This window comes from Chiloscyllium plagiosum, unplaced genomic scaffold (genome assembly GCF_037043375.1).
Source record: "Chiloscyllium plagiosum isolate Xiang-an unplaced genomic scaffold, Cpla_swu_hap1 HiC_scaffold_2, whole genome shotgun sequence".
Lineage (NCBI taxonomy): Eukaryota > Metazoa > Chordata > Chondrichthyes > Orectolobiformes > Hemiscylliidae > Chiloscyllium > Chiloscyllium plagiosum.
In genome coordinates this window covers 13,765,274-13,778,425 of record NW_028270140.1, presented here as the reverse complement: position 1 = coordinate 13,778,425, position 13,152 = coordinate 13,765,274, and the positions used below count along the sequence as shown (strand labels likewise).

General features: G+C 39.5%; 1 protein-coding gene across 1 annotated transcript in view; it reads right to left on the bottom strand.

Moving 5' to 3' along the window:
• The window catches only part of zcchc7 (zinc finger, CCHC domain containing 7), a 282,762-nt gene that overhangs the window by 267,149 nt on the left and 2,461 nt on the right, over window positions 1-13,152 (bottom strand). The window contains exon 2 of the mRNA XM_043719649.2: window positions 8,660-9,321. Coding sequence (XP_043575584.2) covers window positions 8,660-9,302 — 643 coding nt within the window. The 5' untranslated portion in view covers window positions 9,303-9,321. The remainder of the gene's footprint in view (window positions 1-8,659; window positions 9,322-13,152) is intronic.

Genomic DNA, 13,152 nt, shown 5'->3' with positions numbered 1-13,152 from the left:
CAAAACTGGAAAACATTTTACCGCATGGTTTCATGAAAAAGCTGACCAATTTCAATTCAAGGACTCTATCAAAGATACTACTTTTTAACATGCCATGTATATGGAACCAGGTGAAAAGTGAAACACTGCAAAGATGCTGCTGTGGGGTGGCATGGTGGCTCAGCAGTTAGCACTGCTGCCTCACAGCACCAGGGTCCCAGGTTCGATTCCAACCTCGGGTGACTGCCTGTGTGGAGTTTGCACATTCTCCCAGTGTCTGCGTGGGTTTCCTCCAGGTGCTCAGCTTTCCTCCCACAGTCCAAAGATGTGCAGATCAGGTGAATTGGCCATGCTAAATTGTCCCAAGTGTTAGGTACATTAGTCAGAGGGAAATGGGTCTCGGTGGGTTGCTCTTCGGAGGGTCGGTGTGGACTTGTTGGGCTGAGGGGCCTGTTTCCACACTGTAGATAATCTAATCTAATCAAAATATAGAAACCTATGGCCTCTTGTCAATTTGAAAAAAGGATTAAGGAAGAAATTTTTGAAGGATATAATATTCAAAAAAGCAAACAAATGAAAACTGTGAAGAAACCATGGAATTGATTGACTGTGTTATTCAAGTAAACCCAGTGAAAAACACTTCCAGAGATTAATTTGATGAATGGCTACATGTCAATAAGAATGCTCCTGTTACAAATTAAACACCAAAGAAATTATAGACACAGTGTTTTGAATTGTAACAAACCAAATGTTCAGTGGAGGACAGTGAGGAGGAGGGGAGCAGAAAGAGTTTCATAGTGCCCAATGGGTCTGTTTCTGTGCTGTACATCTATGACTGCTACCAAAGGATCTGAAAATGTCCTGAAAACTTGTTGAGCAGCAAAACTGCCTTGCTGTACAAACTGTAATGCAGCTTCACCTCCTGCATTCCTAATTTTTTTCATAAGAAAGCATGGAAACAGGTAGATGTAAGAAATTTATTAACTAGGCCTAAATCCCCGTCTCCTCAGCCATCAACATCTGTTGCTGCTCAAGATACAAGTGCTAATGCTGCTGTTGGCCCTGATGGAATACTCAGTTTCCAGAACCTAACCAATAAACTGCACAGTCCTTTTGACATTTAGATTTAACATGTTTTAAACAAATACTAGAGTATACTGTTTTAGATTTCTAGAAGAGTATTTCTCATGTAACTGGCAGCCCACTATTCGCTTTACATACCAGATAAGAAACACTTAATGTTTCATTCTTAATCTACTTAGCATCTGGGATATAGAATGCCTATCCCTGAGCACCTAGTGTTTTTGAGGGCTTAAACTTGACCAAAATTGTCAAGGATTGATATCAAAATCAATGATCTATTTTTGAAGCTCTGTGGTTGTTATAATGTTGAAGAATAAGGCAACTACCCGGACCCAAAAACATCAAGCAAATTATGAAATTAACTGTCTAATTTATTTAAGGTCCTATTGGAGGAAGTAGAAATGCTGTTGAGGACACCAGGAAGACTACTTATTCATTGTTGATCTGAAGAACCAGAACATGTAGGGACCTAAGGGGCAACTTTTTCATGCAAAGGGTGGTCATTATTTGGAATGAGTTGCCAGAGGAAGTGGTGGAGGTTAGTACAATTAAACATTTAAAAGGCACCCAATGGGTACATGAATAGGACAGCTTTCGAGGGATATGGGCCAAATGCTGGCAGTGGGACTAGTCTAAATTTAGGATAGCTGGTCAGCATGGATGAGTTGGAACGAAGGGTCTGCTTCCATGCTGTACAGCTTTATGACTATCTAGGAGGGGCCTCTAATATTTCATCTGAAGACGAACTCAAATCATGCAAGTTCCTTATTGTTCTGCACTAACACAACCAAGATCTTTAGCGTAAATGCACAAATCACATCTCCAAATCATAATTTGTAACAGTCCTATCCATTGATTCCAGCAGATCCCGTTAGTGACACCTTGGCGTGACTCCACTCAAGAATAGCACCTACATTCCATAGTTTAACCAATATTCAATCCACCTTTTTCTTAATACATTTGCAGGATAGGAGTGCTGCTATCCAGGCCAGCATTTATTATCCAGAGAGCAGTTAAGCTGCAACCATATTGCTATGAATCTGGAGTCACATGTAGGCCAAAACAGATAAGGAGAGATTTCCTTCCCCAAAATGATATTAGTGAACTAGATTATGTTTTTACAACAACTGACCACTGTTACACAGTCACCATTAGATCAGCTCTTTACTCCATATTTTACTGAATTTAAAATTTCACTATCTGCCATGGTAGGATTCGAACTTGTGTCCCCAGGACATTGGCCTGCATTCTTGATTGCTAGTCCAGTGACATTACAATACACCACCTCCCTTCTGTTGTAGAGGCTATCGCTCTACTGTGAAGACTAATCTGACAGCATTGCTTAAAACTATTAACGATCACAATTTCCAACTGCAACAAGGTATATCACTTCATTTAAAATCTTCCAATAAATATACTGAACAAAAAACTGTATTTCATTTTTAAAAAAGCTAACATCTTATTCCCGATTGGATGTTTCACTTCTTCCTATGTCGTCTTCTTATACTTTACCACATTAGATAAGGCTTTTTAGACTTCATCAAGCATTACTTTATCCAAAATTCAAAAAGCTCTGAAATATTTTTCATGGAGTGTGAAGCATCATTTTGGCATGCTAACAGGTGACCCAACTCCACACCCACTCGAACCACGTCACTCAGATGTGACATGGTGGCATGGCCCAGCACTGGCAGGCGTCAACTGTGTCTCAGCGTTCGTGCTATGCACACATGCGTCTGCTGTTGGGTAATCTTTTATTCTACTGTAAAAACATAATTTATTCCAAAATCCAAAAAATTTGGAATTCCGAAAATGAACTGGCCCCAAGGATTTTGGATAAAGGATTGTGTACCTGCACCATTTTGAATAATTCTTTTGGTGCTTAACACAAATTATTTTGTTGGCCACTTCTTACTGGGATGTTTCCAGTGCAGATGCCATTTTCTTTTGTTGTTTTTATCTTCATAAGTTCACCATTGATCACATTACAGAAATTTCTGTTTCCAAAACAGAAAAAACAAATGGGTCTTCCATCAATTGCTTTATCACTTTGAAAATGGTTGGGGCAGATTTATAAAGGGGAAATCCTCTCTGAATAGTCAGTACTAATGTGAGCAATTGCTTATTTCTAAATTCCATAGTTTATAATGTTCTTTTAGGTTTTCATTGAAATAAAAGTAGTTTCTTCACACAGTTTCAGATATTTCACTCAACTGTAAGAGGATAAAGTTTAAAAATATCAAGTGCTCTTACTTTGGAGCTGCTATTGGACTAAGATGAAAATGCTTTACTACATTGGGGAAAATTACAACGAGTAAGTCATTATAATTGACATGGACAGCATCTTGAAAGCACAGGAGTTTAAATTCACCTATATGGAAAATCAAATTGAAACAATAAGTAACAGTGCAATTGATTTTCCACTAAGAAAACTGAATGCTCTCCGTACAGGTCACAGGTTGACATTTTGATATATAAACAAACAATCAAAAACCATCCAATATCCACTTTAATTTTGGCTCAAAATATAACTAAGCATCTTTGTTGGTCATCTGAAGTAAACTAATTTAATGCAAAATACAATGTGTTTGGTACTTAATAGTTACACCTAAATAAAGTTGAAAATTCATTTTCTAGATTGTTTGGAATAAACAACAGTTCAGAAATCCTGATAGATGATGGAAGTAAGCTTTTTTCCTGGACTGAGAAATACACTAATATGAACCAGTGAATAACCACCTCTAATAAAAACACCATAATATCTCCTATCAGCTAACAAATGTTATAACTTCCTGAGAAAACCCTCCTTTAAAATTGAAGGCTTTCAAGAGATGTTTACGCCATCAAGTAAAAACCATGAAAACAGCTTTCTTAAAGATGATTTTTGGTTTTTTTTGAGAATTCCTCCCATGATTTTACATTAATACATTTAAACAGCCTTTAATAAATCTGAATCAAATGAAAAGAATGTTTAAATTGAAGTAGGAAAATAAATCGATTTATGTGACCTAAACATTGAAACACAGTTAGAGGTAGTTCTACAACTATGCGTAGGCAGTTGTGTTCCAACAAAACCTCATTTAATAGAAAATTGTTTAATAGAAATAAGGGGCCTATGGGAAAAGTGGGGGTGGGGCAGACCAGCAAAAAATACTCAAATCGCTCAAAACTCATCAAAAAGCTTAACACAAAAATATAGCACAGCCTGAAATGAAGGTTTAAGTCATATTTATTAATGAAACAAAAGTAAATTTAACACATTACATTGAAAAAATATTAATAAGGCAGCGACAGTGGGGCATCGTCACCACCACCTTCAGGTGTAGTTGTGGTTGCAGAAGTGAATGGCTATAGTTGACATCTTCTGACTGCTTCTTGGGGGTTGGTTTAAAAAAAAAAGACAATTCAGTTTTGGCTGCTTTGCCCTTTTTCTTCTATCTTGAAGAAGTCGTTCATCATTTTGAATGAACTGTTAGCAGCTGCGTCTACATTGTAATTAGAGTCAGAGAGATGAAACAGACCCTTCAGTCCAACTTGCCATGCTAACCAAATGTCGTAACCTAATCTACTCCCGTTTGCCAGCACTTGGCCAATATCTCCCTCAACCCTTTCTATTCATACACCCATCCAGATGCTTTTTAAATGCTGTAATTGTACTGGCCTCCACTACTTCCCCTGGCAGCTCATTCCATACACACACCACCCTCTGCATGAAAAATGTTGTCCTTTAGGTCCCTTTTATATCTTCCCCCTCATTTTAAACCTATGCCCGTTAGCTCTGGACTCCCCCACCCAAGGGAAAAGACCTTGTCTATGTATCCTATGTTGTCCACAAAGAGCTGCAACTGCATCTCAATTTCCCTCATGATAGTAGAGGAAAGAGAAGTAGAAAGCTCTCACAGTGCTGCATCTGGACTTCATCTTTTTTATCACCAGCTTCCACTTCCCCCTCAGCGACAAGCTGTTGTAGATCTGCTATACAGAGGTCTTCAGAGTGGGACTGAAGCAGCTCTTCAATATCTTCACTTTCCACTTCTTCAAAGCCAACCTGCTTTGCATGGACAACACAATGTTCTTTGATTTTTGGGAGCTACTCGGATGTTCAGATCCTTTAAAATCTTGAAAAAGAAAATCGAGGAGAAGCTGCCGCCAAACCACATGCAGGCAGTCCTTGCTGACTTTACCCCAGGCCTCCACAATAATGTCATTAGCATTCTTGATGTTAAAGCTCTTCCAAACTTGAAAAAGCACTGTCATTATTATCGCAGTCAGTAAGTAGAACCAGCCTCTTGAATATGCGTCTTAAATAATATGCTTAAAAAGCTGATATTGCACCCTGGTCCATGGGTTGAATCACAAACGTTGGGTTTGGAAATAGAAATAGCACTGTAATGTTTTCAGAAAGCTCACCAATGGCAGGATGGCTTGGCGGATTATCCAGGAGGAGAAGCAACTTAAAATCCAAATTTTTTTTGCCTGCAATGTCATTGAAAAACATCTTCCAAAACATCAATAATAAGGTCAGAAAAAATTTGCCCCATCATCCAACCTTCTTTGCTTGACCTGAAGTAGATGCCTCGAGTAGACTTCAAAGTAACCCTTCAAAGCTCACAGACTGGCAGAATGGCACACCACCATAGGCGTAAGCTTTAAGTCATCACTGGCATTGGCACCCAGCAGCAGTCATATGATCCTTTGTCACCTTAGAGCCTGCAGCATGTGTTTCATTCTGAGAAATTTAGGTTTATACTGGAAGCGAATGCCAGCAAGAACCTAGCTGTGTAGAAAGTGTAGCCTTCATCAATTTTTTTTTTACTATGGGAGGAAATGCATGCTCCTAATTCACCAATTAACTTTACATTATGGAATGCCTAGCAGTTCTTAAAATCAACAAATCTCTCACTGCTCATACTAAAACGGCAGGCACATCTGCAGGATTTTGAGCTTTTTTTCTTTAGATTTTTATAAATTGATATGCTCTTTTATGGTGAGAAAGGTTGTCCCCGATCGCTTTTTTGTTTAATCTTCTATCCAAACACTTGGAAGGCTCTCCATCTCAAGTTCCTTTGGCTGTGACCTTTTAGATTTGCTGGCACTCAGACTTGTTCCATCAGTACATAATCTTTTCAGTGTTGTCTGTAATGGTGTGCAAGGTGGAATCCATCATTCCTGTTAAGCGCGTTATATCACAAGTTCTCTCCTTATGCTCAAAATGCTTTACAACATCTAACTTCTCTTCCAGCTAGATAGCCTTTCTTTTGCATTCACCAACCACAATGTTATCACCAGGATGCTTCTTACTAACATTCTTGTCACTGTCCTTATTTTTGCAAAAAATGAAGAGGCAAAGTCTCGGAGTAGATTGTATGATATGCAGGTCCAAGAACAAATTAGAAAGGCAAATGGTAAGTATAAGAATAATGCAGTACTGCAGGAATTACACAGGGTTTACACATGAATATTCACAGAAGAGACTTAAAATCCAAGGGACAGCAATGAGCATTCATTAATTTTAATTTTTGAGATGAAGCTGCACAATGTATCTCTCACATGCTCTGATGGCAGCTGACATTGGTGCATGCGCAGAACAGCGCGGAAATTTCACTAACATCAGCGCATGCGCAGTGTGGGGCAGAGATTTTGGCGCATATGCAGAATGAAGCATGCAAAACAATTGTTGCTGGAATCGCACTATTGCGAACAGAGGTATAATATAGTTTGAAAATACTGTTCCCTAATTCATCAGCAACATTATAGCCAAATTGCACTGCCAAAACACACTTTATACAAGAAATATCTGTATAGTGTCAAAATAATACAAGTAATGCTCAGTAAAGTGAGAGACAGATGGGTCAAGTTTCTATACTGTATATTAAAATTTAGTTTCTATTACCTGAAGAGACATGCAATTTCTGATTTCAAATCACACTTAGATTCCATTTGTACCAGAAACACAGCACTGAAGCAAAGCAGTTTTCCTTTGAAAATACAATTGCAATACTATAATTTCCTAGAATCAATACAAAGTCAAATCACTTCATATTTACCATACAGTTTGTGTAACTGTGACATTAGATACATGATGATATTTAACATCTGATGCAAGTTTTATTTTCCCCAATTCACTCCAGTTCAGAGCATCACTGGCATAATTTGCTATTTGCCTTTAGTTGCCCTGAAAAGGCAAGAGAGGACCTCCTTCTTAAACCACTTGTAATGGTTGATAAAACTGAATAACTTGATTGAATAGTTCAGCAATACTAGCATGGGACTGGAATAGCAATAGGCTGCACTGAGTAAGGATGGTAAGTTCTCTCTCTCATGGAATATTCATGAATCAGTTCCATTAACTTCTCAGCTTTTTGTTCCAATTTCTTTAAAAAACGGAAGTCAAATTCTTAAACTGAATTACAGTCCAGTTGTTTGATCACTAATCCATTAATAATCACTACACATCTGCCAAACAATGCAAGCACTCCTTGAATAATGCACTAAATTATATTATATACTCAAATCTTAGAATGGGGTTCAACCTTTTTACCACACATGAAAAAATACTAAAGCCTTGCATAAATGGTCGAGTGTGAAATACTTTCCATCTGTACCAAATATTTTAATTGATTGTGTCAAATATTTTAATAGTTGAGGTATTTTCTGTGGAGAAAGTGAGGACTGCAGGTATTTTCTGTCTCAACCAAGTCAGTAAAATGGGTTCTGAACAACTGAGCAATTTTCTTCACATACCTGGAGCAGATGAATGCTCTTTCCCAAGTGTGAATTCACTGGTGTATGATGAGCTTTGGTGAACTGCTGAATCTTTTACCACAAAGTTAAAAAATCACAACACCAGGGTAAAGTCCAACAGGTTTATTTGAAAGTACTAGCTTTCACAGCACTGCTCCTTCATCAGGTAGCTAGTGTTAAATAAACCTGTTGGACTATAAGCTGGTGTTGTGAGATTTTTAATTTTGTCTACCTCAGTCCAACCTCCACATCATGGCTTTTTAACCACAGTAAGTGCATCTGAATGGCCTCTCCTCAGTGTAAATTCCCTCGTCGGCAGTAAAGCTGGTGGAATGCTTGAACCCATAACACTTCAACACTTTGGGATATACTCTGTCTAAAATCTCAAATAGCCAAATAAATAGTGTCTTTAAAGGAATATCCAAATAAATACATTGGCAGTTAGCTGAGGCAATTGTCTAGGTCATTTAGTATTATTCATAGCTTGTAACATCTCATGTGCTTTGTGCAGTTTAGCTTTATATATTCCGAAATATCAGATTTGAAAACATTTTCATTATTATTGTGTTTGCCCATTATATCTAACTTGTAATTCAAATGTGACTTCTTATTGCTATGACCTGCAAAACATTAATTCTTTTTCTGGCAAATGAGCAGGTAATATGCTTCAATATGCAACTAGTTGGTGTCAGCATTTTGGATTTACTAAATGGCAACAATTTATCAACTAACCTATTTTCTGAAAAAAAATGATGTTATCAAAGCAGAAAAATGTTACCTTAGATCACGGTGTAGAAATACTTGCCATTATAATAATATAGCACATGCTCTGATACACTGTCAGAATTCCTACCTTCTTTGTTTGTCAGCGTTCCATAAGGTACAATGTTGATTTGGATCTCAACATCATCACCATCCTGATCATGACCCAGCACCATCCAACTCTCGATACTTTCATCCTCCTCCGTTTCAGAATTTTCACTCTCATTAATCACAGTGTCTTGGATCTGTGACAACTTTCTGCTCTGACTATCCCTGCTCTGAGACAATTTCTGCACTTCAGTCAGTCTACGCATACTTGGCTCCAGGTATTCAGCTGATCCTTGTTCAGGCTGCCGAATGGATTGATCTTTTCTTCCAAATACTTCACAATCTGAGGGTTTACCACCTTTGCAGGCATATATACTATCATCACCTTCAATATCTGACAAAATAATGATATCTGGATCATCTGAAATTACTATGACATCATTATCGGAAATAACTACTGCACTTTTTGTTTTTCTTGTCAAATTTCCATTGTCTCCAACTGAAGCAGATTTAAGATGGGCTGAGCCCATCTTTCTGTCCATCGTTAGTCCACTGAGATTGTTTGCATAGTGCACTTGACTGTATAGCTGGAACTCCAAATCACTATCTACCTCAGTATCACTGGAAGACTCCTCACGATACAGTTCATCTTCATATGCCTCTATATCTTCATAATCAGCCAACATTGTCAAAGGAGAAAATGTTCTGCATACAAACAAACAAAAAAAGTTTTAAAAACAAATAACACATTGTTTTCTCAAAAAGAACCTGTGAATTGAAGCTGCAATTGAAGGTGTTGAACACAACCTCACAGTGCTGATCCAACTCTTGTGATTTTATACTTTGTTGGGCTATTTAAGCACAATCTATTCTCAAATTTCATAAAACAATTTGAATCTTCCGAATCATGCACTTTTTCCAAACATTCACATTCTTTTTCTGATGCTAAACTCAGTGGTCTATAGCTTGCTGGCTTAAACCTGCTTTGTTTTTTTTTGTAAGTAGACAAACAGGAGACTGGAAGAACACAGCAAGCCAGGCGGCATCAGGAGGAGGAAGAGAAGTCAACATGTTGGGCATAACCCTTTTACTCCTGCTGTCTGGCTTGTTGCATTCTTCAGGCCTCCTGCTTGTCTACTTTGGATTCCAGCATTTGCAATTTTTTTGCCTCGAACCTGCTTTTTTGAAAAATAGTAAAACATTTCCTACTTCCAATCTTCTTGTACTATCCTCATGTCTTGAGTTTGCACATTCTTCCAGAGTCTGCGTGGATTTCCTCCGGATGCTCCAGTTTCCTCGCACAGTCCAAAGACGTATAGGTCAGATGAATTGGCCATGCTACATTGCCCACTGTCTTAGGTGCATTAATCAAGGGTAAATGTCTGAAAATGGGTCTGGGTGGGTTACTCTTCAGAGGGTCAGTGTGGACTTGTTGGGACAAATGGCTTGTTTCCACACAATAGGGAATCTACGCATGTTTGCACAATTTCTACATCAATTTCTTTAATACCTTCAAGTGGAAGCTATCTGGGCGTGGCTGTCTGGTTGTTTTTACAGCAGCAACTAATGCAGAGGAAGAAGAACCGGAACGGGGCAGACACAGTCATGGGGAGATTTGATAATGCAGATCTAAATCAGATTGGTGGGGGGGATAGGATGCTGACAAGTAGCTCAGAGGGGTTAGAAGCTGAGATGGAATTAGAAATTAAAACATGAGTGAGTTTGAAAGGTAGAGGTAATGCAGGAAAAACAGAAGAAAGAAGCAAGTTTGGAATACAGCTTAATGCAAGGAGCTGGAGGAAATAGGATTAGTCAACTAAGGATAAGCCTGGGGACTATAGACCTGACAGTCTGATTTCAGTGGATGGTAAATTGTTGTAAGTGATTCTGAAAGATAGAATTTACATGCATTTGGAGCAGCAAGGAGCAATTAAGGATAATGGTTATGTGTGGGGGAAATAGTGTCTCACAAACTTGATTTTTTTGAAAAAGTGACCAAGTAGATTGATGAGGGCAGAGCAGCATTGTTTACTTGGACTTTAGTGAAGCCTTTGACAAAGTTCCACGTGGTATACTAATTAGTAAAGTTAGATCACATGGGATTGAGGGTGAGTTTGCCAATTAGATACAAAATTGGTGTCTCACACCTGCACACACACACCATGGGTGCTGGGGAAAAAAAAAATAAGCACTACCGCAGTTAGGTGGTAGTGTGGGGGTTAAGAAAAAAAATGAAGAAAAAAAAATTAAACAGGCTTGGTTTGCCACCGGGCGGTGGGGATCCCCAGTGGAGGGCTCTCTACGCGGGAGTCCTCCCCCTTTTGCTCGGGGATCTGGGGTGGAGGGTGTTGCACGCAGCAGTCCCCTGCAACCGCAGATTGCGGTGGTTCACGGACTCCCAGCCCAACTGCTTGTTCTGTGGTGCTGTGGAGTCCGTGGACCACGTGTATATTGGGTGTGGCCGTTTGCACTCCCTTTTTGAAAAAAAGAAAAAAAAAGAGTAGATACAAAATTGGCTGAACGGCAGGAGACAGTGATGGTGGAGGGTTGTTTTTCAGACAGGAAGCCAGTGACCAGTGGTGCTCCACAGGGATCGATACTGGGTCTATTTTTGTTTATCATTTATACAAGTTATTTGGGTGAGAATTTAGGAGATATGGTTATTAAGTTTGCAGATGACACCAAAATTGGTGGTAATATGCAGTGAAAAAGGTTATCGAAGAGATCTTGATCAATTAGGTCAGCAGGCTGAGGAGTGGCAGATGGAGTTTAATTTGGATAAATGCAAGGTATTGTATTTTGGCAAAACAAATAAGGGCAGGACTTATACAATTAATGGTACAGCTCTGGATAATGCTGACAAATAGAGCGAACCAAGGTTTCAGATACATAATCCTTTGTCTACATATGATGCAAATTTCAGAGCAGTTAAAAAGATGTTAACATGCTTTCCTTCACTGCTCAAATCCTTGAGTAAAGGAGTTGGGATGTTATGTTGAGGTTGTACAGGACATTGATGAGGCCTCTTCTGCAGTACTGTGTACTGGTTGCCCTGCTATTGAAAGGATGTTATTAAATTGGAGGATTCAGAAGAGATTTATCAGGATGTTGCTGGGAATGGAGGGTTTGAGTTAGGAGAGGCTGGGTAAGCTGGGAGATTTTTCACTGGAGCGTAGGTGATGAAGAGATGATCTTTTAGCCACGGATTCATGTGTAGTGTCAGAATAGCTGATGCATCAGTGTCTCTCATGACTTTATCCCACCTCATCACCATTTAGTGAATCTGAAGCTGATCACCTTTACAGCCCATCAGAGACAGGGCTTCTGCAGAGGTAGTGACTGCCGAGTAGCCCAAGCATACCATTTGAGGATGTTCAAACCTCAGGGACCAAACACAAAGTTTCAAACTGCATGCAAACCTACACCTCAGTATACAGATTCCCATAACTAAGTGGAGGACTCAGAACACAAGCAAAAACACAATATTAACTCTTGTCCCAGAGGCCTGTTTTATGAGGAGAGATTTAGTAGATTGAATTTCTACTCACTGGAATACAGAAAAATAAGAGATAACCTTATTGAAACATGCAAGATTCTCAGAGGACTTGATATATAGATGCATTTGTTTCTCTTTATGGGAAAGTTTAAGGCCAGAAGACAATCTCAGAAATAAGGAGTCACACATTCAAGACAGAAGATACAGGATACTTATTGAAAATAATAAGAATGGGCCAGGATTTACAAGGATGTTGCCAGAACTGAAGGGTTTGAATTTTAAGGAGAGGCTGCAAAGGCTGGGACTATTTTCCCTTGAGCAGAGGCTGAGGAGTGACCTTATAGAAGCTTATAAAATCCTAACAGCCATTGATAAGATAAATAAGCCAGGTTTCCACACCCCCTCCCAGGGTAGGGGTGTCCAAACCTAGAAGGCATTGGTTTAAGGGGAAAGGGGAAAGATCTAAAAAGGACCTGAGGGGCAATATTTTCACACAGAGGGTGACATACGTCCCACAGCACAGAAATAAACTCTTTGGCCCATTTTGTCCACACTACCCAGGTATCCTAAACTGAACTAGATTCTGAATTAGTGGTGCTGGAAGAGCCCCATTTACGTTCGAGACACCACCCACACCCTCCACCCCCTCCAAGACTTCAGTTTCCCCGGCCTCATCTTCACCATGGATATCCAATCCCTCTATACCTCCATCCACCATGACCAGGGCCTCCAAGCCCTCAGTTTCTTCCTCTCCCACGTCCCCAACAGTACCCTTCCACCGACACATTCATTTGGCCGAACTGGTCCTCACCCTTAACAATTTCTCCTTCAAATCCTCCCACTTCCTCCAGACCAAAGGGGTAGCCATGGACACCCTTATGGGCCCCAGCTATGCCAGTCTCTTTGTTGGCTACGTAGAACAGTCGATCATCCGTAATTACACTGGCACCACTCCCCACCTCTTCCTCCGCTACATTGATGACTGCATTGGCGCCACCTCGTGCTCCCGCGAGGAGGTTGAGCAATTCATCAACTTCACT